At 35.4% G+C, this 25,502-nt stretch overlaps 5 protein-coding genes across 7 annotated transcripts in view; 2 read left to right on the top strand and 3 right to left on the bottom strand.

The window, feature by feature from the left end:
* Positions 1-758, bottom strand: part of LOC110412774 (tropinone reductase homolog At5g06060-like) — a 2,319-nt gene extending 1,561 nt beyond the window's left edge. The window contains exons 1-2 of the mRNA XM_021423395.2: positions 475-758; positions 138-345 (exon numbers count right to left, since the gene is read on the bottom strand). Of these exons, the coding sequence (XP_021279070.1) occupies positions 138-345; positions 475-716 (450 nt within the window). The 5' untranslated portion in view covers positions 717-758. The remainder of the gene's footprint in view (positions 1-137; positions 346-474) is intronic.
* A 3,805-nt stretch (positions 759-4,563) lies between these two features.
* LOC110412919 (uncharacterized) lies at positions 4,564-5,157 on the top strand. Its single transcript, XM_021423572.1, has one exon. The coding sequence runs from the start codon at positions 4,564-4,566 to the stop codon at positions 5,155-5,157; it is 594 nt and encodes a 197-aa protein (XP_021279247.1).
* A 2,392-nt stretch (positions 5,158-7,549) lies between these two features.
* PTAC16 (plastid transcriptionally active 16) lies at positions 7,550-12,252 on the bottom strand. The gene is made up of 7 exons (XM_021422104.2): positions 12,227-12,252; positions 11,987-12,099; positions 9,887-10,882; positions 8,931-9,383; positions 8,748-8,816; positions 8,399-8,457; positions 7,550-8,291 (listed from the first exon to the last, which is right to left on the bottom strand). The coding sequence occupies exons 3-7, from the start codon at positions 10,310-10,312 to the stop codon at positions 7,754-7,756; spliced, it is 1,545 nt and encodes a 514-aa protein (XP_021277779.1). The 5' UTR covers positions 10,313-10,882; positions 11,987-12,099; positions 12,227-12,252; the 3' UTR covers positions 7,550-7,753.
* Positions 12,253-12,613: 361 nt separating this feature from the next.
* LOC110411799 (splicing factor PWI domain-containing protein) lies at positions 12,614-17,601 on the bottom strand. 3 transcript variants are annotated; one of them, XM_089782842.1, is made up of 14 exons: positions 17,362-17,601; positions 17,182-17,271; positions 16,937-17,059; positions 16,480-16,647; positions 16,305-16,391; positions 16,032-16,165; positions 15,430-15,474; positions 15,285-15,341; positions 14,480-15,112; positions 14,291-14,362; positions 14,022-14,198; positions 13,765-13,914; positions 13,525-13,665; positions 12,614-13,439 (listed from the first exon to the last, which is right to left on the bottom strand). In XM_089782842.1, the coding sequence occupies exons 1-14, from the start codon at positions 17,380-17,382 to the stop codon at positions 12,791-12,793; spliced, it is 2,547 nt and encodes an 848-aa protein (XP_089638968.1). In that variant the 5' UTR covers positions 17,383-17,601; the 3' UTR covers positions 12,614-12,790. The 3 variants fall into 3 exon arrangements, with proteins under 3 accessions (XP_089638968.1, XP_089638969.1, XP_021277778.1); XM_089782843.1 differs by having other exon boundaries at positions 12,614-13,194; positions 13,357-13,439; positions 14,291-15,112; XM_021422103.2 differs by having other exon boundaries at positions 14,291-15,112.
* Positions 17,602-20,317: 2,716 nt separating this feature from the next.
* Positions 20,318-25,470, top strand: LOC110411868 (transcription initiation factor IIA large subunit-like). Its single transcript, XM_021422218.2, has 11 exons — positions 20,318-20,883; positions 21,093-21,266; positions 21,367-21,519; positions 21,672-21,729; positions 21,809-21,867; positions 22,085-22,213; positions 23,638-23,790; positions 24,435-24,498; positions 24,630-24,790; positions 24,928-25,011; positions 25,110-25,470. Exons 1-11 carry the CDS (start codon positions 20,761-20,763, stop codon positions 25,131-25,133), a joined length of 1,182 nt encoding a protein of 393 aa, XP_021277893.1. The 5' UTR covers positions 20,318-20,760; the 3' UTR covers positions 25,134-25,470.
* The last annotated feature ends 32 nt before the right edge of the window (positions 25,471-25,502 follow it).

The following is a 25,502-nucleotide window of genomic DNA, read 5'->3' on the forward strand; positions in this document are numbered from 1 at the left end:
AAAAATCTACCAATTATCCGTTTCTAGCAACTAGTGCGCCAAAAATTGAACCCAAGAGATTAACAAGCCCCATTACTCTTGTTGGCAAATAAACAAACATAACAGAGACATTACAATGAGGAAAAACAGAAGCTTACAAGGATGTTGAGCTTGCTATCAAACAAAGATGAAACATTTTCCATTAACCTCTCTCTTTCTACTCCAATAGACACATCGCAGATAGAACCAGAAACCTGAAAATCCAAACTTTTCCAATCTACTAAGCACTTGTCAAGCTCATTTTCATTACGTGAACAAGTGTGCACTCTTGCTCCAAGTCCTGCCAATTCCTCCACTATGGCACGTCTAATAAATAAACCAACAAAAGATACCCAGTTCAAAAAGACTCGTAAAAGTTTCAGCTTTATAGTTCAAGAAAACTAAATGGCCAATCTTTTTCATGTTCATGGAAATTGGGAAATTTTTTATTTTTACCCAATTCCACGTGTGCCGCCAGTTACCAGTGCTGTCATGCCTTGGAGTGACCATCTGTTAGATTTTGTGTTTCTTGGCGCCATGGATTGGTTCAAAATGGGACTTTTGTATTGAAATGTAAAGGAAGTTCTGGCATTAAAAGAGAGGATTAAATGGGTGTTATGCTGGGCTTTAAAGGAAGAGGACAATGGGTTTTGGGTGTTAATGAGTACTGACGAAGGCGCAATCAGAGCTTGCTTCATTGGTTAACGAAAGGGCTTCAAACAGCAGCCGGCTTCTCCCACGATGTAAGGTTCTTAAATATAGAACAGAGTGGCAACTTGGTGATCAATAAAGTCAAAATTGATCACCCAAAAACTTAAAAGCCCAATTCAAATGCTACCAGGTAATATAATTTCAAATAATACAGTTGTAAGAAAGATAATATTATAGTATTAGTTATATAAATAAAGAAGATAATATTATAGTATTAGTTATATAGATCAAGTGTATTTAATATACAAGTAAAGTAATAATTTATATATATGAAAGATAATATTACAGTGTTTAGTTTATAAATATTTTGTTGAAAATAAAATGTTAATTTTTAAAATTATTTGTATTTATTAAAATACAAATTTAATATATTTATATTTTTTTATTATTGATTTTTATATAATATCATATCTTAAATATATTTTTAATATCATATATTTTTTTAATTATAATCTTATATATTTTATTTTTATTTTTTAATAGAATTTTTTATATTATATATTTTATTTTAATTTTTTTCTTTTAAAAGATTATATAAATTTTATTAACAGTTGTTTTTTTTTTTTTGAGAGGCAAGAAGAAATTTTATTGACACTTACGGCTATTAAGAATAATTAAAAGACATTCATTGAAATCAATATATAAAAAAATAAATTATAATATTATAAAATATTTTTATCAAAGTAATAAAATTAAAAAGTAAAAATATTTCTAACAATATTAGAGAGTATAATGTAATCTGATTGTATTGATTTTGGATTGTAATCACGGTATATCTATTGGCTATAATACGATTACATTACAATTTTATATTGCAATAGTTTATTATAAAACAAATACTACAATGTAATTTAATTAGACATATTATTGAAAATGTACAATTAAGTATACAATTATCTTTGCTTGACCCTTAAAACCCGTATGAATATTTTCATCTTTCATAGGAATTACTTGGTACAAAACCTTTTCTCCTCCTCCTCATTACTAAATATTCATCATTTACTTGAACTTCAAGTACAATTTGCTTAACGATCCGATCAGATTTTCTTTAAACAAAAAATACAATGTTAAGTAACAACACTGGGTGAAGAATCAAAGCTTACAACAGAAATTGTTAGTAGTGCATACTTGTAATTAACAAAGTTATTGAAACTTCGGCTATCTCTATGAAGCCATGGAATTATATATAATAAAACCTAGAGATTCTTGTCATTGGACAAATTGTTGAACGTCAAGACAATGTCCAGGAAGAGACAAATAATCTGCATAAGAACAATCGTTGCGACAGAAGAATCAGGGTTTCCATTATAAAATTTGTCTGAAGTTCAATTTCTTCCATGGGGGCGCTGCATAGGCCATTCTTGTTTGCTTCCATCCTTGATCATATAAAAATAAAAGTTTATATAACAGTACTACCAACAAAACAAACTTGGCTCTTCTTCTTTTATTTGACTCCTTCCATCGTACAAAAATGTCGTGAAGAAGATATTTTTCAATAAAGTTTACGAAGTCAACGTGATAGTTCCTTTAATATTAAAATAAACCCTTTGGTCACAAAGAGGGGGAGCGTATTTGGAGTTTACTTGATGTCTTCTATAATGGCTACAATGGCAAAGGAGAAGGCCACAATTCAAAGGATCTTGAAAGTTTTCCCACCAAATAAAAATATTTTAGGAGCAGATAAAATACATATATAATGGATGAGAAAGACAATTGCATCAATGATAGAGAAGGATTTGGTTGATTTTTCAGGCAATGGTTCACACCATCCATAGAAATTATTACTTGAATCAATCTTCAGGGGATTCATATACAGCTTAAGATATAATTTAATTTTACTGTTAATTGTCAATTAGACAATTACATTCCAGTGAAGAGATTGGCTTGGAGGCTGTGACCCATATTAGGACACAATCTATGCAGAAAAACTCGAACCAAAAGGAAATATAATATACACAATGAAGAGAAAGCTTCAGCAAGTGATTATTCGAAAGAAGGAAATGAATATGTAGTCTTCCTTAGTTCTTACTGGCAATTCTTTTGTTCTGGGACATTAATCCTAGCTAGGAAAGAGAACAGAAAACCTGCTACAAAGAACTCAAACCAAAGGGGAGGAAAGCAAAGCAACAATTAAATGCTACACAAAACAATAAACAAATAAAATAAAACCAGAAACCTGTTCCACAATATTGACTAATGATTCGGACAATCCTGACAGGTTTGACAGGCCTTTAGTTTTCATTTGTAGAACACAAAAATTCTGATATGACTCTTTTACGAGAAATGATAATTCGAATATATGAAACATGTAAAATTTTATATGCATTATCATTATTTTCGTCTCTCTTTTTCAAATTCTGAACCATTTAGTGCAGCCTCTCTTTTATTTATTCACTAATTTCTTACAAATCTAGCAGTTGGAAATTGGTCATGTGTATAGGTAAGCTCTGAGTATTCCACATGGCAAGCGAGAATGGATGGTTTAAGTTTATACAAGGGGTGGCAGCTGGCACATGTTACCTTAAAGCTCTAGACCCAGCTTCCATCTATTGAACCATCCCACAAGGGTAAGCACATACGTATGGACTGGCGGCCAAATTTATGCAGCCTAAAAAATGTTTGAATTGTTCAAATATCAGGTAGCCCCAACGATGTTTTGGGGCCAAGATGAAGGCATTTTTTTTTATGGAAAATAGTTTTATAATTGGAAATTATTGCATTGTCCATGGCAATTGGTCTAAAATGAATTGGAAATTTCAAAATAATTACGTTGGATTGAAAATTTGATGATGATCATTGTCACTTTTTATTGAGAACTTACAAAATATGTTATTCATTATCGTGAATATCTTAGTTCAATTTAATAATAACAATAATAGTATCTATAAGAGGTTTAAAAACAAATCATATCTGTTTAATTATAGTACTATTGTTTTTTTTTACTTTCCTATCCATAGATTTATCCGTTTAGCAAATACTTAATTAATAGTACAACATTTGTCTGCAAACACACTATGTGTGAGACGTTGGAGAATTAATAATTCATTAATTATAAGAAACTTTGATTGGGGTTGGTGAGCTCTTGCCATAGAGTTTCTATTTCTAGGTTATGTCTTTCGCTTGGTAAATAGATGAACCCTAAATTTGAAGAACTAAGTCCATCTTAAAACAAAGAACACAGATATACATCAAGTTATCATGGCATCAAATTATGGTAGCCAAAATCACGGATGGTGAGTTGCATTATCCTCTTCTTCAGAAGTTAGAATTTCGTCGGCAAAATATATTAGCGAAAATTGTAATATAATCATAGTTTCACTCGTTGTTAGGTTGCAATGAATTCGAAAGAAAACAAGCACATGTCGCTACAACATGGCATTGGTTTTTAAGTCTAACTATGATACCATTTATAATAGAGGAGTAGCATATATAGATTCTTTACCATAAACACTAGTCAGATATTGGTTTTTTAAATTTATTGGACCAAACTTATGTGTAGAGGATTTCTCCGGTTTATCGACCAATAAATCACAGAAGTTCAAGATATATAAGCTGAAAATAATCTGACGAAGGAAAAAGAATTTCTAAACAAGTTTATTTTATTAACGAAAAATAAACACCGCCAGTCTTTCCTTCCATGACCAAATATATAAAATTTTGGATTTGTCCTTTGGTGGAATTGGAAATTGTCCAAATCTAGGAAGTTACAGATCATTTCATGTTGTAGTCTAGAAGATAGCAGGCCCCTGCATATGAAAACACCTTCACTATCTTCCAGTTGACCACGTCTCTCTCTCTCTCTCTCTCTCTATCTCTCTCTCTCTCAGTGCTTGAATGGAGACTGATCAGCCTGCACCAGAAAACCCAGACCAGGGATCCCCGGATGACCAACGAACAAGCCCTGCAAGGTCCTATGAGTGCACTTTTTGCAAGAGAGGTTTCTCCAATGCGCAGGCCCTGGGTGGCCACATGAATATTCACCGTAGAGACAAAGCCAAGCTCAAGCAAGCTTCTTCACCAGGTGAAACTACTCAACAATCTCTGGACATCGTCCCAAAGATCATCCCATCCTCGTATTCTCCGAACCATCCGAGCTGCACAACAGTTCTACAGCCTAGAGCGGATGCCAAGTCTAGTCAAGAAATTAGAAGCAGCCCTGGAAAGTGGCCTTGGGTTATTCAGGGGGACGATGATGCTGACAAAAGAGACAAAACCCACGTTGGGGAAATCAGACAACTGCCTTTGTTCGATGAAAAACCATCAACAACAGATCAAAATTATCCAAGCAGTCAAGTTCAAGGGGGCATTGGAAAGGGTATATCATCAAGCCAGTGGTCATCAGGGTCCGATCAGTTGGACCTTGAACTTAGACTGGGGCCAGAGCCTCAGGATTCGTCGCCAACAATGACTACCAAAAAGTTCTTTTAAATTCGAAACTATATCATGGTACGTATATTTGTTCCCCATCTCCCTTTGTTATTTTTTCAATTGTTGGATGATTAATGTTATGTTTACCTCTATGTAGCCACAAACCTTTTTTGAGGGGGCTATAATATTTAGCTATAAGCATTTCATGATTGTATATTTATCGTTTTTCCAATTTCTTCATGTATTTAGCATTGAACTTGTTCAGACTTAACATATCAAGTTTTATTGATATGTTTTATCAAGTTTTATTGATATGTTTATGATTATGTTCTTTGCAATGCCGTCTTCTACTTCTCATATTTTATGCCCAATAACATGAATTTATGTGCAACAAATAGCATCGGAGACATAGGTGAATGGTTTTTCTTTTTTAAGTTAAGAGAATTCCAGGTTTTCTCTCTCCAGCATTCAATCTGCTGCAAAACTCAATTCAAAGGCGAGGAGTGAGAAATAAACATTGCAATAGTATTAACTTGTATAGGTGTCTGCAAATGCTTCACAAGATAGAGTACAAGTACCTACAGTTTGTCAATCCTGAATGATCATATAGTAACAAAGGATGCATGGTTAATTTCTTTCGAACTGCCCTTTTCTTTGCTTGATAATTAATGAACAAAAATAGCAGTACAGAGAGAAGTGTAAAGAAACAGATATAATGTGACATTCTAGGGGATTAGATCTAAGTTAATCTCAGTGCTGTCCGGTGACATTTACAAATATGCATTCATGGTTCTGTTCTAGGGTTTAGTTTGGTTCTTTTGAATAAGAAATTGAAATGAGTAAAGGAACCATTGTTTCCGACATTAATTCAAACAGAAGATCATAAACAAGTGATCCTTGTCAAAAGCTGACAACCCTAACGACAGGTTTTGTCCACTAAACTACTCATTTCTGATTTCTCATACCTTCTCTCACCGACAGAAAGTTTACTAAAGAAGTACTTGAAAACTTCGAACCAATCGTTTTATGGCTTAAAATTTGTCACCTTTTATACATTCAGCTTCCGAAGTTAAAACTTGAAAGTAACTATAAGTTCAGGAAGCCATGGCTTTTATTGGGGGTTTGAACTCAGTAGATTTTAAATCTACTAGCATTTAATTCCAAGTACAGCATGTAAATGCACGTCATCATAACGATTGTGGCTGACATCTCCTTAAAAGAATTCAACTATTTTTATGTTCCACAAATTACCTGGAAATTGAAACATATAAGGACACACTCTTTTTATTTTGTTGTGTCAATTTTAACTGTTCATTAATATATTGAAAATGATTCATACGTTTTTATAACTATACAACTACTGGAAAAAAATTCATTTATTGAAATTCTATTTAGATGATATTTTTATTATGTCAAATTCTTAAATCCCAAACCATTTGTCTTGTCTCTTTTAACTGTTTGTATTAAACACGTTTGTAAACATCTTTTACTTGCTTTCGCAGAACCCTTACTAAGGGAACTAATCAGTGATGCCTTGCATTATGAAACAAAGACAAGAACAATTTAGATTTATGATGTTTCAATTCCAGGGTGAGCATAAAAAGCATGGAGTGCATGGTACTATCCCAATCCCCATCTGCGTGTCTTCATTTCTTTCCAAACCTGAAGAGTACGACTTGCCTAGACTTTAGTAATGTAACTGACAAAAAGCATATTATTGCATAGTACCACTTTAGCTCAGATTCAGAATAAATATATTTGCATCTAACAGTACTATTGATCATAGCTGAGTGATGATGACTGCTGAAATCGTGAAGAAATCCCAGTTTCTCCAGCCTCTTTCACAAGGGCAGAACACATCCCGAGGCCATTTAATAGTATGTAGTGCTTGCTGCTTCTATCTGTTATCAGATGCTGGCCCTAACAACTATAAAAGGTTGTGAATCCTCCAGGTACTTCCATCGTGAAACTAGAAACTAGGTGCACTATACTTACCATATCTACTGGGTAAGTAGACCAAACTTCAGGACTTATGTTCAATGATCAATCCTGTATAAATGAGCTGTCGGGTAGTTTGTTGTAAATTTATTCTTTCAGCCTTGAGATTATAACTACTTTAATATTTTCTTTACATGTAAAAAATTACAAATTTATCATGTGATATGAATTAACAAATGAAAACGAATTAGAACATTTATTTTTTGAAATCTTATTAAATTTTTTAAAATAAATATCTAATTTAAAATTAATTAATAATAAATAAAGAAATTATTTTATATGCATATGTTCAGGATATTCTGAATTTAATAATGCAAGACCACCATCACTTTAGTAATTTCAAATTGATTATTTTGTTTTATTTTTATTTTTTGATATTAAAAAACATGATCTGTCAATATTTTTTATTTTATTTAGTAATTTCAAAGGTCGAGTTTCAAGCCATTGGAGATCGTTTGGTTAGGTATTACTTAGTCTTTACTGACACTATGAAAATTGCTTCACATTTCGACAGAATAAATAACATAGCCTTAAGCCAGTGCATGTTTCTTTGACTCATAACACCTCCAACAATAATTACACAAGATATTATTGGACCACATTTGCACAAAAATCATCTGCAAGACTGGGGAAATATATTGGCTGCATATCTTTCGTCTCAGTCATCATCAACATATATGGTTTCTTGCTGAAACAGGCCACCGAAAACCTTCCTCACTTCAGTCTTCTCCGTCTCTTTAGCCTTTGTCTTTGGTGTCTCCTTTGGCTTTGGGAAAAAGGATTTAGGAGCAGGTTGCTTGACAACAGCTTTCTTGGAAGGTAACGTTCTAGCCTTAGCTTGTCCCCTAACAGTGGCAATCTGCACTTTAGGCTTCTCCTCATCGGAAGGCTTTTGAACGGCAGTTGCTATCTGAGAACTGAATTTTTCCCAAGAAAGTCCCGAGCTGAAGCCCTTAGCTTTACTCAAGAGGCCTTCTACCGACGCCCCCGCAGCCTCTGCTTTCTCTTGGGCTTCTTCAGCTAGGCTAGCAGCCCTGGCTTCTTGCTTCGAAAGTTTTTTCACTTCCTCTTCCAGCTTCTTTGTTGCTTCAGCCGCTTCACGAGCTTTCTCAGCAGCTACTGTTGCCTCTTCTTCAGCTTTAGCCTTTGCAAGAGCTTCTGCATAGGCCTTTCTTCTTCCATCCTCCGGAATAGCACTGAAAAAGCAAGTATCAAAAGCACAAATTAGGACATATTTCTTTCCCAAGCAATCTAAAATCTCTTATGACTATATAATCGATCAGCTAACATCCAAGCAATTTACCTGAAAAGCTCATTTACACCCTTCAATGGAGCTGATGGGCTTGTAAAAACTTCAACAACCTGTCTCACTTAGCAACCGTTAAGATATAGGAGTAACGGAAGCAAAACAGAAAGATAAAAATTACTATCCAACTTTAAGCAAACTTCAAGTATTGCATTATGAAAGATAAAAGCGTTTACATATAAATGATCACTTGTACATGGAATCAAATCCATGGTCACATTTGGATTTATATCTCATCCTAAATTGATCCTCTTACCACCTAAATAAACCTATACAGCTTAGTTATACCCGATAATGAACTCTTGAAAATGAAGGTTTTAGAAGCACAAGAGAAAACAAAGTGTACCTTGTTTTCTGCCACAGCTGTGTTGGAGAAAACATCTGCAACCAGAGATGCTATCTGAGATTTTGCAACCTAACAACAATTTCCAAAAATATTGAGCAATAAGACAAAAAAAATTATGATCAAGAAAGAAAATTTTCACAATGAAACAGATAAAACTGCATACATTACATTATTTTACATTACTTTGTAGTCGTTTGCACCAATGCTGCCTTCAGCTGACACCACAATATTGTAAGAGCTCTCTGCTGAATAATCTTCTACAAGGGTTGTCTTTAATAACGTGTAGCTAACGTCAGTTTGGATTAGTTTTTGCAAGAATTCGGGTAGACTCAACGGTTGAGATTGAGAGAATAGGTTGCTAAAGAATGATGTGATACCATCAAGCACATTATAAGTTGAAGCGCCTGCTTGGTTCCCATCATAGACAATTGCCACATGGCCTACGCCAGCCAGTTGAGCAGCTGCAATAACTTGTAAGGCATCATCTGTGGAGACCTCAGAAGTGGGACCATTTTCACCACGGCCAATTGTGACTACAACTTTGCTGGCATTGCCAATTGCTTTGGCTATTGATTCTGCATCTTGGAAGGTAGATTCGACTGCATTGAGGCGCTTTGATTCTTCATTGGATATGATCTGTGGTGACAAAGGATTAGTGTTGAACAACACAAAGAATTAGCAGAATTTACTTTCCGATGCATACATTGCAGAAAATATGGGACTTATTTACACAGAACCGAGGCATCTGATCTTATGGTGCAATACAGTTCCAAACTTGTCCCCAATTGATCCTCAAGACTTCTGATTTGGTTAATAACAGTATCATTTTTCAGATGGATTGGACATGTCATCTTGTCTAAGTGACATTTGATCTTCAAAAGATGAATCACTAAGTTATTCTAAGTCCGGGAAAAAGGAAAAGCAACCTATTCAATATCACAGGCCCTGGTTTACTGGAAGATGTTGTTTGACTCTCTCACGCATTCAAAGTTCATTGCTCTCTCAACAATTCAATCCATGGAAACTATTTCCCGGTTTTAAGTATTCAAGCTATTTCATTCTCTTATCAAAGATCTTTCAGATTACCAAACTAACCTTATGATCCACGATTATTGTGGCTTTGGTTTAAGATCGCTAACCTTGTATTGGGCAGCAAGACGAGCCAGTTCCTGGGCAGCAGCAAGCTCTGGCACACCAGCCCGAACAGTGAAACCCTGGCGCAGCAATGTCAGTGCAATGAGAATGCCAGCCCGCCCGGTTGCACCCGCGACAAATACAGCGGCTGGATCTTTTCTCCTTGTGTTCCCAAACGATATACCCGTAGAAGGTTTACTCACGAGCGGGACCAAAGTTTTCGCGTCACGTACCTTGCCGAAATTGAAACGGAAAGGAGTAGAATTGCCTGAATCTTCAGTTTGGCCTTCTTCAGGACTGTCTTTAGCTTTTCCAAGTTGAAAAGGACCGGACCTTTTGGCAAACACTGTGAACCTTGGGTTCGTGAGGGTTCGCCTTGACTGGGGGGTGGTGGTTAAGAGAAATGAATTGGAGGTGAGAGTTGGAGCCATGGATATGTAATAAAAGGGGAAAAAAAGAGGATGTCAAATGGCGACCCTCTCGTTCAATTCAACCGGTGTTCTCGGTATATTACTATTATTTAGGTCCATTTAGTTCTTAGTACTCGGATGCCTGTGGCTGTGGCAATCGAATTGCGTTTTATCCAGATGAGAGGAGTGATGGGAAACTACCAAATAGAAATGAGCCACGTACTCACAATTTTATCCACTAGAGGAAATCGGACACCAGCCGTTGAGCAGCACATCACCTTGTATATATTTTTGAACCACCAGAAAATGACTGATGCATCCGCGTTTTATTTGTTGCTTAATCCACTGACTTACAAAGTCGGATAAGCATGGTCCACACAACGCAAAGCACTGGCTTTATGCGAACAGAAAATCTAGAACAATTAACGACTAAATCACAGATAATTCGGGTTTAAGTCAGGTCGGTATTGAGACTTCAACACAAGGGAAATTGTATTCCCATCGAGGAGATCAGTAGCAGCAGCAGCTGAAGCTTTTGACCATGACTGAGTTAACTACAGCCCAAGTGCGGTGATAATCGACTGACAACAACTGGCAAAGCAGCAAAATAGAACCCACTAACGTTAGAAACGAAACTGCTTGTAGTAGAGCAAACAATCACAACTTCAGCAGGCAATACAACACTATGTTATCTCGAAAACCATACTAAAACATTTGCTCATCCATTGAAGGTTCTGGATGGCTTCCTAGAACGAGATGGTTCGTCATAATTTTCAGGCTGGTCCTCTTCCACCTTTCTTTAAAAATGAAAATAAAGAATTTGGCGAAATAGAGAAGAGAAGAAGGCTTTTTACAAGTCGTAAATATTCAGACACTAGAGTGACATGGAAAAATGTCATCAGCTACCTATGATCAGAATCCTGAAAAACCTACTTCGCACCAGAAACTAAACAGCTCGCAAATCCGTTTCACAATCTCATGCTCTTTTGTAGCTTTCATACAAATGAAAAAAGATATTCCTCTTTCTCAACGAATTAAGAATGATCTACAATCCCAGAAAAATGAGGTCATACTAAAAATTTAAAGGGTAGCAGAAGCCTACTCTATTCCCAACTACCAAGCCATATATCTCATGAAATTTGATAAATCAACTCCGATTAATTAAGCTTTCAAGGAGCCACATCCTGATCATGCTCAACCTACACCATTTCCAACTTTATGTACAGCTTATTCCTTTGTCCCAAAGCCACTGATACTGATACAGGGCATGTGAAAATGTTTAGAACCCGCACGATTGGGACATTATGAAGAGAACAAATAGCAAATAAGCCCTCACAAACACTATTTATTTTAGAGAGAAACTAGACACGTAAAAGGTATGGGAAACGTGCACTTTGCAAAAAGACTCAACTATGAAGAACAAGGAGAAAAAGCACCATTACATGGGAGACAGGAGGATTGCCCCAATTCATCTTACATGAGAAATGTTTTTATCTTCGCCATACTTCAAATATACACTACACTGCCATCCATCCAACATCCTAGAGCCCACAGGCTCAGATTTGGTTATAATGACATTTTCCAAACCAATAGCTGATTAGGAATTGCAATAGATCAGGGCATAATCAGTGCAAATATACCTTTAGGACTTTTAAGAAATATTCTCATACAGATTTAATCAGTGCAAATACATACATGACGATGTCATCTGCAGAAACTTTTCAGTGCATAATCAGGCCAGGACAAGTCCGATAACCGTAGCACCAGCAATAATTTTAGAAAACAAAGTCCCCGGAACAACTATCAAGCTGCCACCCATAGAGGTTAAACCAAAACATAGTGAGAAAGTAGCTAGTATAAATATACAAAGAGGATTAACCTCCAGACACTGATTTCTTCTCCTAAAGAGCCCATAAAAGAATGAAAACTCCGCACCTGAATTGAGGATCAAATTGGAGATCTGCACATAGCCTGCTCAACCAAGTCATCTAGCTGAAAATAAATTTATCTACCAATTGACCACAAAGGTGATTTAGAAATCTCATATTAATGCATCAGAAAAGACTTTTATGTAATGTTTTATCTAAATAGAAAACAAAGAATTAGATACCACAGACCTGGTTAATTCCATCCCTCAGGCATACATCAAACTCACATTTCACATCAAGTGCATCAAATTAAGTCAACCACAAAAAACAACCAAGGCAACAGCATGCCTTCACACCCATGTGACTAAAAAAACAAATTCCCAATTGAGGGAAGACAGTTATTACCAGAAATCTAGCAGCAAGGTCTGCATAAAGTTGCACTCAAGAGAAAAGCTCAGGAAATCCTCATTTATCCATTCCAGCTGCCAGCAGTAAACACAAACTACATTAAGCAAGTAACCAATATATAAAGACACTCCAATTTGAAACATAAAATCTCCTATCAAACTTTAAATATATCTGCTCAACAAAAAGAAAATAACATATTAATGTTCAAAAGACACAAAAAGATTCAGCGACTAATGCCCTTCTTCGCTTTGAGTGATTCAATCGCCTTCTTCCTTAACTCAATTTCAAGCTTCTTCTGCTCAGTCTCTGCCTCTTCATCATCACTTGGCTGAGATTTCCTCTTAGCCACATGTTCACCATCTGAACTAGAGTCATCATCTTGACCTTTCATTTTCAGCTTCTCCGCACGACGTTCTTCCCTTCTGCGACGCCGCTCCGCACGACGTCTCCGCTTCTCCTCCTTTCGCAATCTCTTTTCTTCCTTCCTCCTCCTCTTAGCCTCTTTTCTGCCCTCTATTTCAGAATCAAAACTAGAGTCATCATCCGAAGTAACTTCACGCCTCCCAGACCTTTTATGCTTTCTCTTTTCCTTATGCTTAGTTCTGTGCTTATCACTTCCTTCAGAACCTGAATCCAAACCATGATTATACTGATCAACTTTTTCAAACAACATTGGTGAAGTTTCTGCTTTGTGGTGTTGATCACTGTCCTTTATATCATTTTGACAGGAACGGCCCCTCTCACTAGATCTTTTTCCTTCCCTCAGGTGCAATGCACTTTGCTTCTCACCTTGAAATGTGTCCTCGGATATTGCAGGTGATCTCTGTCGATCAGGAGTTCCCAAATCAACCCCTTTTCCAGAAGACTTCTCACTGTGAGGAATAAGATACAATAGTCAGACCTCTATACCAGTGATCAAACAAGAAAAATAATATTATGGTTGAGACGGAATGATACCTCTTGATTTCAAGGTCTTTCTTTCTCAATTCCATGTTATCAAGCCGACTCCAAGATTCTGTAGACCGACTACCTGCCAACTGTTCAGAAGTATGAACCTTCCTAGGAGAAACCCTCTGCTTACTGACTAGCGGCGAATGCCTAAAGGAAAAAATAGATCAAACATAATTGAACATTCATAATGTCAAAGCCAACATAAGCACTAAAATAGCAAGAAAAATGATAAATTTGAAACCTAACCTGCTTCTGCTGGCTTCATTTTTTCTGCCAGTCCCTTTACTGTCCCGTTGACCTTTCAATTCTCGTGGTTTCTGCTCTGGACTAGAGCTGTCATGATGAGCAATTTGCTCCCGCCTTTGCCTCATAGGACTCTCATACGGACTCGATGACCTTCAAAATCAACAATATGAAAATAAATAAGTTGCAAAGCATGGATAACAAAATAAAATGGATTATGATACAAGTTAGATATCTCAAAGAAAAGTTTAACAATTTACCTTCTATCTTCACTGGCAGATCGATTCCTAACATGAGATGGAGATTTGGATACAGGAGACTTATTTGGGGACAGTGACAAAGCTGGCACTTTATAACCTGCATCCCTCTCATGAATACGATCTCTATCTGGGGAACTAGAGAGCCTATGTCCCACAGGAGACAACTTTCCACGCACTCTGCACCATAAAATTTTCTGATATACTTAAAACTGCTCCATGTATTCCATCTAAAAATTTTCAAATAAAGTGGGAACAGGATTTCAACATACCGTTGTCTTTCTCCAGGAGAAAACAAAGGTGATCTTCGTTTCTCTGGAGACCTCCTAACTGGTGAAGAAGATCTACGATGCACAGGAGACAAAGAACTTGATTGATATGGTGAACGAGACCTACCATGGGAAGGAGTTATTGACCTATGGCTGGAAGATGGAGATCTATGTCTCACAAGAGATGATGACCTGTATCGTGGTGGTATCGACGAAGATCTACGACGCCGTTGTCGCATAGGAGAGGGTGATTTACGTAGCATAGGAGGCGGTGATCTACGTCGCAAGGGTGATGGAGATCTACGGTGCACAGGAAACGGAGATCTACGACGTATAGGTGATGGAGATCTGTGGCGCCCAGGCGAAGGAGATCTACGACGCACAGGGGATGGAGATCTTCGACGCACAAGTGATGGAGATCTACGACGTCGAACAGGGGATGGTGATCTGTGACGGCGATTTGATAATGGTGATCTATGACGGCGGATTGGTGATGGTGATCTACGACGTCGGATAGGTGATGGTGGTCTATGACGCCGGATGGGCGACCGTGATCTACGACGCACGGGTGTAGGTGATCTGCGCCGATATGGGGAACGCAATCTACGTCTTATAGGAGATCGTGATCTGCGAGGTGAGCGAGTTCGAGATCTTCGCCTAGAATAAGACAATCTTCGTCTTGCAGGGGAACGTTGTGACTGAGGTGAATGTCTAGATCGAGGAGTTAGAGATCGCCTTCTTGGGGAACGATACATCCTATCAGAAGAAATGGAGCGCTGTCGTTGTTGAGGTGATCTGGATACACTCCTAGACTTGTGTTTGTCACTGCACGTAAATTGAGATGCTAAAATCTCAAAAAGCTTAGACTAATGGAATGTTTATGAAACAAACAAAAACTTCCTAAGTGTCAAGGAAGAAAGGTTAACACCAAAACTTTCTCCCAGCCTGGTGATCACAATGTATTTATGCTATTTAATTGTACAGTGAGAGAACATACTCTGAATAGCTTCTTGAATTAGAAAGTGATCGGCTGATTGATTGAGAATGCGGTCCTCTGCATATGAAACCCAAGATATTTAATAAACATGTTTTTTATATGCAATCCTAGCAATACAATCAAAATTTAGCAGTGATTGAATTACCGAGGGGATGCAGAACGGTCAGTTGAACATGGAGATCTAGAAACTCTGCAAAAGATTAATACATAATAAGTGTCCTAAAAAATAAAAATTCTCATTTTAAAGATATTGCAATTATTTACCTCAATACATACACCATGTTATATTCAAAAACAACTTTCCACTAATCCCCAAACTTACTGAACTTACCCATTTGGAAAGCACAAGGCTACTAATTCAAACCAATTTAATGCACAATCTCAAACTTCAACAAATATTAAAGTCCTCAACAGGACACCCTAATGATTTACTTAGGACTTCCAACTTGGTCTTGGGTACAAGTCTTAGAAATGGGGGAGCAGACCAATAGGATGAAAGAAGACTACCACAAGTTCCGTAGCCCAAAACTCAGTGGGCTTCTACAACAACTATAAAAGAAAACAAAAATTAAATTCTTAAACCCCCCACCCCTGGAAAATATTGAATGTAAGCCCCAAACCAACAACAGCAGCAAATTTTCAGGTGATATTTGTACCATATGATAAGTTCAAAACTTATTATAATCTATAGACAGAAAAAAAGAAAGTACCAAAAGAAAGCTGAAATGAAGGCAATTAAACCCTCACCTCTTCCTTCCAACACCATTCCTTTGGTCAGCATCTCTCTCACCCTCACGACGTGCACTTGAACCCTTTGGCAGCTTATTCTTTGAGGATGGCTCCAACTCCAGGTCGCCAGCCTTCCTTTCATCCCCATTGTCCTACAGTAGTTTGAGGTAAAGGACATGAACCCAAATAATTGCAGAAGCTAGCTGATTGCCATAAGAAACACAAAGGAAAGTTAAAACCAAAAACCCAACTCTTTGCATTGCAACTCCAGCATGAAAAAGTTAGTATTACCATCTTCCTCAATCTCTCCTGTTCAAGTTCTCCACTCTCGTTATCTTTCTTCTTCTGAATCTCATTTGCTATTCGATCTGACTCCGCCTGCAACCACCCATAATAACATGGTCTAAAAGAGGAACAACAAGAGTACTAAAAGAAATGTGAACCACAATCCTAGAAATATTTAAACCTTTTTCTTCCTAGTTTCTTCTTCTTTAGCATCCAAAAACTGTTGAGGAACACCACTTGCATTTCTCTGTGCGCTAAGCAGAAGGGTCCAGAGCTCTTTCATAAACTTTCCAGTATTCTTCTCCATGAATCCAGTGAGGGATATCTGAACTTGCTTGCCATTGACTTCCTGCATCAGAGCCGACAACAAGATGAACTACAAACAACATTGCACCATTATCTAAATCCCATATCAACAAACATTTAGCAGGGAGCCACAAGAATAAAGAGACAGCCCCACAGCTCAAGAAAAGATTTAATGAGAGAGCATCCTGCTCGGTGCAATCATCTAGCTAACAAGTATATCTTGAAGATTTGATCCCCAAGCTGGCACTACACTCTTGAAGCCACTTCAAATTATTGCAATACACACTCATTACCGGAGAAACAAAAGAAATACGGGCAAAACATACTATTACCTTCCCATCCAGAAGACCATAGATGAAGTTAATAAGAACTTCATCTTCAAAACCGAGAAGCTCAGTTACCCGAGCAGCAATCCAAGGTCTAATAACATCCATCTCAACCTTCGTCATATCAACCTAAAAGAAAAACAAACACAACAATTTTTTTCTTTTGATTTAATAAAATGAAATAACAGTGAACATTAAAACCATTAATTGCATCAAAATTCGAACAAAAAATAATGTATTTAAAAGCGAACCAAATGGTCCAACTCAGGAGCAAATTTCTGCGATTTCAGAAGCTTCGCTTGCTTATTGGAGAATCGAGTGTCTTGATCAGCCGAAGTACCCTAAATTTAAAAAAAATAAAAGAAAATTAATCGGCAAATTGCTAAGATCTGAACAATACACAAGACAGAAAATAAATTTTAAAAAATTACCCGGAAAAATCCGCCCGACATTTTCTAGGGTTTGAAGAGTGATCCTTTTGCTTTGAGATGGTGTGTGAGTAAGAGAAATGCTTGTTAGAGAGAGCGAGAGATTCGTACTTATAATTTACGCCATGAAATTCTAGGGTTTGGGGCTTAATCGAAAGGGAAGCTCAAAAACCTGTGTGTTGAGGCTAGAGAGAGAGAAATAGAAAATATCTTGTACGATTTGGGTTTTAGGCTTTGAGTCGGTTTCCTGAATGGGAAGAGGTACCCTAAATCGGTGAAATCGATATTTATTTGATTCCGAATTCAGGCCTCCGTTTCAGTGGAATTACTACTTTGCCTTGTTTCTGTTGAGCGTTGGGTCAAATGGTGTTTTGATTGTTGGTTGGGTCGGGTTGAAATGGCTAGACTTGGATTTACTATTGGCCCAAAAGATGCACAACGCTTTAATTCCAGTAAAATCTCTATAAATTAACATCTTAAGATTATAAAAATTTATTAATTAATTAAAATAATATTTAATTAATAATTTATTAATTTTTATATTCATTAATAAAAATTTAATTTATCAAAAAAAAATTTAATATTAAACTTAATACATGTATTGTGTATTGTAATTATATAAATATTATCTAATTATCGAATTACGAACTAATATTTATTTAGTCAAAACAAGCTTAGGAATGTAATTAATCTTTTTAAATAGAAGTCATAAATCTATTTATTTTTACAAAAAATTAAAATTACATTCAATATATACTTAATTAATATAATTCATGAACATTAAATATAAAAACATATATAAAAAGAATATATATAATATCACAAATCTTAAAACTAAATATAGTGACTTATCATCTTAAAGATGTAAAAAAATTAATATTAATGGATGAAATGCATAAAGTATTATGTGAATACAATATAGAAAATTCAAATTGCACTCAAAAGTAATTGTAACAGTGGGTGTCATAAAAATTTAACTTACAAGTAAGCTAAGATACAATATCAAATACAATCAATAGGTCAATTATTTATCAATCAATATCAATTTTCTCTTACAATAGAAGAACACTATATCATAATTTATTAATGCTCTAAAAAGAGTTAAAGATAAAGTATAAAGAGATATTAATTTTAAAAAGAAACAAGTAACATTGAAATCATATTTTACAAAATCTTCCTAATTGAGTCATATATATAATTTTAATATGTAAAAAAATTATTAATTTACATATCAAGAGGGTTCTGTATGTTTTTTTAAAATACATTATTTTACAAAATTTAAAAAATTATTAATTTATCACATTAATTTTAAGTCTGAATAGACTAAAAATATTATTTAATCAACGTTATTAATTTATCGAGATTTTATTGTAATAAAAAATATACATCAATTATTAAGTTACATGTCCGGATATAAACGTACAATATTTAAAACTTAGCTAATACAAATTTGGTGGTCCAATAAACCAAATTAGTGAAGAAATAAGAGTGATTATTTGACTTTCTTTTTGGTCTTTTTCACTTAAAAAAAAAAGCGCAAACATTCAACATCTATTACATAATCACCTATCAGCATTAGAGCATTAAAGGTGGTTACCATTTGCTCACCTATAAAATAATAAACCATATTACATTGTTTATATGTCATTGGATCAAAAAATTTTCATCTAAGTCTGAATCCCATTACCACAAGTGCTAATTCTCATTTGCAACAAATATTTTGTCACTAATGACAACAAGTGTTGCTTAATTGTCATTACGTTATCACTCGTATGTAATGATGGTTCAACAAATATTGTAAGAAATGAATAAAGACTCAATTCAATTATATTTGCTTCTTTGACAAACCTTTCTATTTTGGGCATTAAATAATAGAAGTAGTACATCCTTGTCTATTTAATTTTTTTATTGTGTGAAGTATTATTTTTAAAAGGGGAAGTAAGCCTCTGGCTTAAGATTAATGACAAGTTTAGACTTAATTTGCTCCTATGTAGTGTCTGTTAGCATTTCGATTTTGGAAAATTACTTAGTTGAAGATTTCCATTGAAAAATATTTTAAGTGATTTTAAACTATTTAATATATAATAAAATATTTATAAATTAATACTTGATAAATTAATAATTTTAATTAAATAATATTTTTTATCGATCTTGACTTGAGATTAATATAATAAATTAATAATTCGTTAAATTTATAAAATAATATATTAAAAAAAACACATAAATTCACTTAATATATAAATTAATGATCTCTTTATACATCAAAATTATATATATATGATTTACTTAGAAGGTTTGTATAAAATATAATTCTAATATTACTTGTTTTTTTTGAAATTAATGTCTATTCTTAATGTATTAAAAAGTATTTGTATGTTGTTTTTGTATTATAATAAAAAATTATATAATGTGATTGTTATTTTGAGTGCATCGTTGCACGAGATAAACTATAGTATAGAATTATCATTTTCAAGTTTATTTTCTATATCATTTTCTATTAAGTTCTCAATAATTTGCTCGTAAGAAATAATGATAATTCATAATTCGATAATTAAGTAATATTTATATAACCACAATATATAATACATATATTAAATTTAATATTAAAAAAATATTTTGATAAATTAATTTTATATTAATTAACAAATTATTAATTTATCAATTAAATATTATTTCAATTAATTACTAAAATTTTATAATCTAAAAGTATTAATTTATAAAAATTTTACTGTATTAAGTCTATTTTGTTTAAAAAAAATTATTACATGCAGTCACCCTCTCTAAAATTTGAAGAAAAAATGACAGCAGATGCTAATTTGGGAGGATCTGCACCGTGTATTTCAAATGGGACCCAGAATCAAGCGCACGCTGGGGTCGACATGACCAAACTCGGCTGTCCTGTTCTCTCTCCCCTATATATATACCACCAAAACAAAATTTAGGAACAAAAATAAAAAAAAGAGAGTTGTGCAGAGCATTTAGCACATAATTTCTCTCTCTTTCTCTGCCCACAGCCTTTCCTGGAAAGAAACTGAAACAAGAAAAAAGAAAAAAAAAATCTGAAAGAGCTCTTCAGATTATGCCACGTGGCCCCACTCCTTATAATCGGATGCAAACCTATTTATATTCCAGTCTTTATTCTCCTTTTCTCGTCCGCCCCTCTCTGTCTATCTTCTCTCTCTCCCTCTCTCTCCAGCTCCGATTCTCCAAACCCTAGGCTCCTTTCTCCAATTGCGCCCGATCGATCGATTTTTCAAAGTTCGCTTCTCATGCTCCTCTACGGTTTATCCTAAAATATCACCGAGAGGAAAAAGAATCCGAGAATTCTTTCTTGTTTGTAAAAAGAAAATAAAGAAGAATCGAAGGAGGAGGAGCTAGATAGAAGATTCGAGGAAAAACGAAATGGCCTCGTCGACAACGAGCGCGGTGTACGTCCACGTCATCGAAGACGTCATCAACAAGGTTCGCGATGAGTTCATCAACAACGGTGGACCCGGGGAAACTGTCCTCAACGAACTACAAGGAGTAAAAAAATCCTTCTCTCATTTCCTTTTCATTCGTTTCTTTTTAATTTTAGGGTTTGATTTTTTTAATTATTTTTAGAAAATGATTTGTGGTTTTGGGGATTATCGTTGTGTTTCGATTCGATCTGATTGGAACACTAGGGGTTTTGATTAATTTTATCGAAACGAAACTGATCTAGTGAATTGATTTTGGGAAATGTTGGCTTTTAGATTTGGGAAATGAAGATGATGCAAGCGGGAGTAGTCTGTGGTCCAATTGAGAGATCTTCGGGTCAGAAACAGCCCACACCTGGTGGCCCAATTACTCCGGTGCACGATCTTAATGTTCCCTACGAAGGGACCGAGGAGTATGAAACTCCTACAGCTGATATGCTTTTCCCTCCGGTAATGTCCCAATTACTCTGCTTTGAGTGCCTTTATTTGCTTAAATTGTGGTGGATATTTTTGTTTTGTGATTTTTTGATGAATGGTTTTAATTATGTAGACTCCATTGCAAACACCTGTTCCTACACCGTTGCCTGGAAGTGCAGATGGTTCTATGTATAACATCCCTACTGGAAGTAGTGACTATCCTACTCCTGTGAATGATGGTGGCGGCAATACAGATGCCAAAGGTGCAAGGCCGAGCCCGTATATGGTAAGCATGCTCTGTTAGTGCCATTTTCATTTGGGAAACATTGTGTAACAGTAGTTGTACTGTTGTACTTGCCAAAGAAAGGAAAAAGAAGTGGCTTTGTTGCCTCATTGAAGATTTATTGGTGATCTATACTTTCTATTTTTTTCCCACAGCAATCTCCTTCTCCTTGGCCAAATCAAAGGACCCCACTCAGTGTTGATGTTAATGTCGGTGAGTATGACATTAAAAGAGCAATTAGTTCTAACCCACTAACTATGGTTTGTTAATAATAAGTGCTATTTTCTTGTAGCTTATGTGGAAGGGCGGGATGAGGTGGATAGAGGAACCTCTCATCAACCCCTGACACAGGTAACTCCTGTTACGAGTAACATTACAACTGCATAATGATGTCTGGGTTTTTCTGGTTTGAGGAGCACTCATGGGTCATGCAAAAGGGTTTCACATCCCAAAGGGTTTGAATTGACTCTTTTTGGAAATATTTCGTTCAATAATCCTTGTTCCTATGTCAAGACAAGCTATTATTACTTAAGTTGGTGATTAATTTTAATATTGGAGAAAATTCCAGGACTTCTTTACGATGTCTTCTGGAAAGCGAAAACGTGAGGATTTTACTACTCAATATCACAATGGTGGTGGATATATACCCCAACAAGATGGAGCTGGAGATGCCATGTATGAAGTTCCAAAGGCAGAGGTTAGTTGTCCTCTTATTTAGTGACAGTCTGTCGTGTGCGTGTTCATTTGAAATTTTTGTTCTAACGCAAATCACGGTTAGATATCTTCTGTGGATGTGTGTGGCTCTGGTAGACCTCTACTCTATCTCCTTCTGTATGTAAATCATGGATTTGCCTTTCTTCCCCAGAAAGTTGTAGAATCTTTTTTTTTTTTAATCTTTTTTGGGGAAAACAGGATTCTTCAATCTTTGTCGTTGCAGCCTAATATAAGAATATCACAGTGATTCAAGCCATTAATTTGATATAGCAAACTAGCAATTACTGTAATTACACGAATTATAAGACCCAACATTCATTGGCTATTCTTGTTTTCCAAGGGTCTTATGCTGGTGAAGATCTTTCTTGCTTATCAAAATAACATCACTGATAAACTGCTTAAAAAGTAATATTGAAATGAGTAATGTTTCTTGTGGTCAAATACTGATTAGTCGGTATTTGGTAGGAGCAGGACTAGTTTATTCTATGTAAATGGAGAATAAAGGAGTGATAAGTTGATTAGTGTCCATTCTGGTAGTGCTTGACATGGATCAAGGTCTTCCTGGAAGTTCTGTTTCTGTACCGTATTAGAGTTATTGTGGTCTTCTCTGAAGGTACAGGTTTTAGGTTAGTAGTCATTAAGTGTTTTGTGAATTAGGAAAGAATATTCTTAAAAGTTACAAGTTTGTGTTGTTGAGTATATTTTGAGCTGACAGAGAATGTTCTCAAAGGGTAAAGCAGTTGGCAGACAGTATATGACAGTTCTTTGAGATCAGTGTGATAAGAAGAGGTTTCTTAACTCTTCTTACCAGTGAAATTGCTGGTGCAATTTAGTGAATTGTTGCATGTCTGCTTATTCATTTCTCCGTCAACTTCATTGACTGAATTATTCATTATTGAAGTCTTGCAAGTTGTCCATTATGGGGTACTCTTTCTTTTAGAGAGGGACTGCCAGTAAGAACATTTGTAAATTTGTTATCTGAAGGAAAATGGCAGACTTACCTGTTAGCCTAAGTTCTTTTATCCATTATTGTTGGATCTGCTGCAGACAAGATGCTTTTTTGTACCCACATTCTTTTCTCTTTTATTTACTTTTTATTTTAATAAAAATGCTAAAGCAAACATAGTTGAAGCTCTGAGCTATAATGTGATGATTATTTATGAGGAAACTTATTTATTCCAGTTGAAACCAGAGGGGTGCTTGTAAACCAGAAATATTGTTGGAATATTTGAGTTTGTAGTTGTTTCAACTATGAGCTATACTGTGATGAATATTTATGAGGAAACTTAGCTATGCTAGGTGAAACCAGAAGGGTGCTTGTAAACCAGAAATATTGTTGGAATATTTGAGTTTGTAGTTGTCATGTGTTTTACACCCTTCTTTAATCTATTATATCTAAACTCTCAGGGAAGTAAGGGTAGTGATTTCCTTGATAGACGTGATTCTACAACCACTGCAAAAAGCGAGATCTTAGCATACTTGGCTAGGTCATCTTCAAAGATCCCTCAACTGGATGGACCAATTCCTGATCCATATGATGATATGCTTTCTACTCCTAATGTAAGTATCATATTGCAATATTCCAATGACATTCATCTGTTCTATTTTCTCTGATGTGAGATGCATTGTTGAATTATCTATGTTGATGTTGGCAGGCAACCTATCTTTTAATATGACTGCGTTGTGTAATTGGAGTTCAATTTTGATGTTGCATTATGTATAGCTAACTATTGTACAATGCTTAACCCACTGGGTATCTGCAGTTGCACTTGGCTAACCCCAAAAGCCAGTGATAGTAATCTTTTGAGGGTAAAGATGAATTGGCATATGGAAAATGCTACAATAAATCTAGATTTTGGCTGCATTGCTTATATTGTAAGTGGGAGGAATAGAAAATTTTCAAATTTAGAAACCAGTGACCAGTTCAATGATAGTTTTGCTCCTTAACTGAGTGATAGAATGGTTCTTGATTTTTCTTTGGTCAATTCCTGATCTTATTTTGTGACATTCTGCAACATAGTGATAGAATGGTTCTTGGTTTTTCTTTGGTCGGTTCCCAATCTTATTTTGTGACATTTTGCAACAGTGTTACTTTGTGCATGTGGTTTAGAATGGGCCTTTTCTCTTTGTTTCTCATGTATATCGTTGGAGATTTCACTAACATACAGGCTGTTGCTTTTTGACTTTCTTCTCTTACCTTGAAGATATACAATTATCAAGGAGTTGCCAATGAAGACTACAACGTAGTGAACACACCGGCGCCTAATGGTAACTTTAGGCAATGATTGAATTGAGGATTGCATCTTATTGTTCTTTGATTATATGCCTGTTCCTCCCTCTCTCTCCCTTATTTGTTGGTTTTTTTTTTGGTTGACCTGCTTTTCTTGTTTACCTGCCAGACCTTCAAGCGGCCACTCCTGCTCCTGTTGCCCAAAATGATACTGGAGATGACGACGATGATGAGCCATTGAATGAAGATGATGATGATGACGAATTGGATGATGTGGACCAGGGAGAGGAGCTGAACACACAGCATTTAGTTTTGGCTCAATTTGACAAGGTGATTTTGCTATTTCTGCAGCATGCATCATTGCTGCCCATGACGTACTTCATAATTTGTATTGATACAAGTTTTGGTAGCCTCATTACTTTTCTATGTAGACAATAACTGATGATATTGTATGTTTGTGTTTGTAGGTGACCCGTACCAAGAGCCGATGGAAATGCACACTGAAGGATGGCATCATGCATATAAACAACAAGGACATTCTCTTTAATAAGGTGTGCTTGTCACTGAGTAATATATGACATTTATTTTTACTCGTCTGTCACTGTTATTGAATCAAAGTTTTTGGCTGAATGGGTATAATCTTTTGCAGGCAACAGGCGAATTTGACTTCTGATTTTGTTAGAGAAATGTCTATTCACCATCAAATTGCAAATTTCTTTAAAAGATCAAGTGAAGGGTCCTTATTAGGTGTTTGGTAATTTTTCTTTGATTAATATTAGAGTGAAATCTTGAAGGAAGGGCATGACATGTTTTATTTTAATACCTTCCATAAGACTTGGGTTGGATGGTTGTCCTATTGTACATAAAGGAAGAGCTTTTTCGGCCTTAGAATGGATGGCTACTTGAGATGCTTCATGAAGTTTTAACATTTCTGCGATGGAATATGTAATTTCATTTTAACTACATACTTAGACGATTTGGTTTATTTACAGGTCTCAATTGTTTGTTTACTTGTATTTGTTGCACTTTGGTTTCAAAATCT

This window comes from Theobroma umbraticum, unplaced genomic scaffold (assembly GCF_002168275.2).
Source record: "Theobroma umbraticum cultivar Fairchild unplaced genomic scaffold, ASM216827v3 scaffold_95.0, whole genome shotgun sequence".
In the NCBI taxonomy this organism is placed as follows: Eukaryota; Viridiplantae; Streptophyta; class Magnoliopsida; order Malvales; family Malvaceae; genus Theobroma; species Theobroma umbraticum.

Coding starts and splice junctions, on each gene's coding strand:
- PTAC16 (XM_021422104.2), bottom strand. CDS start 10,312: ATGGCTCCAACTCTCACCTCCAATTCATTTCTCTTAACCACCACCCCC. Junction 9,384..9,886: donor GTCTTGCTGCCCAATACAAG/GTTAGCGATCTT, acceptor TTGTCACCACAG/ATCATATCCAATGAAGAATC. Junction 8,458..8,747: donor CAGCTGTGGCAGAAAACAAG/GTACACTTTGTT, acceptor TAAGTGAGACAG/GTTGTTGAAGTTTTTACAAG.
- LOC110411868 (XM_021422218.2), top strand. CDS start 20,761: ATGGCCTCGTCGACAACGAGCGCGGTGTACGTCCACGTCATCGAAGAC. Junction 20,884..21,092: donor TCCTCAACGAACTACAAGGA/GTAAAAAAATCC, acceptor GTTGGCTTTTAG/ATTTGGGAAATGAAGATGAT. Junction 24,791..24,927: donor TTTTGGCTCAATTTGACAAG/GTGATTTTGCTA, acceptor TTGTGTTTGTAG/GTGACCCGTACCAAGAGCCG.
- LOC110412919 (XM_021423572.1), top strand. CDS start 4,564: ATGGAGACTGATCAGCCTGCACCAGAAAACCCAGACCAGGGATCCCCG.
- LOC110411799 (XM_021422103.2), bottom strand. CDS start 17,382: ATGTCGGGCGGATTTTTCCGG. Junction 17,060..17,181: donor CTCCTGAGTTGGACCATTTG/GTTCGCTTTTAA, acceptor TTTTTCTTTTAG/GTTGATATGACGAAGGTTGA. Junction 16,392..16,479: donor AAGAAACTAGGAAGAAAAAG/GTTTAAATATTT, acceptor GGGTGGTTGCAG/GCGGAGTCAGATCGAATAGC.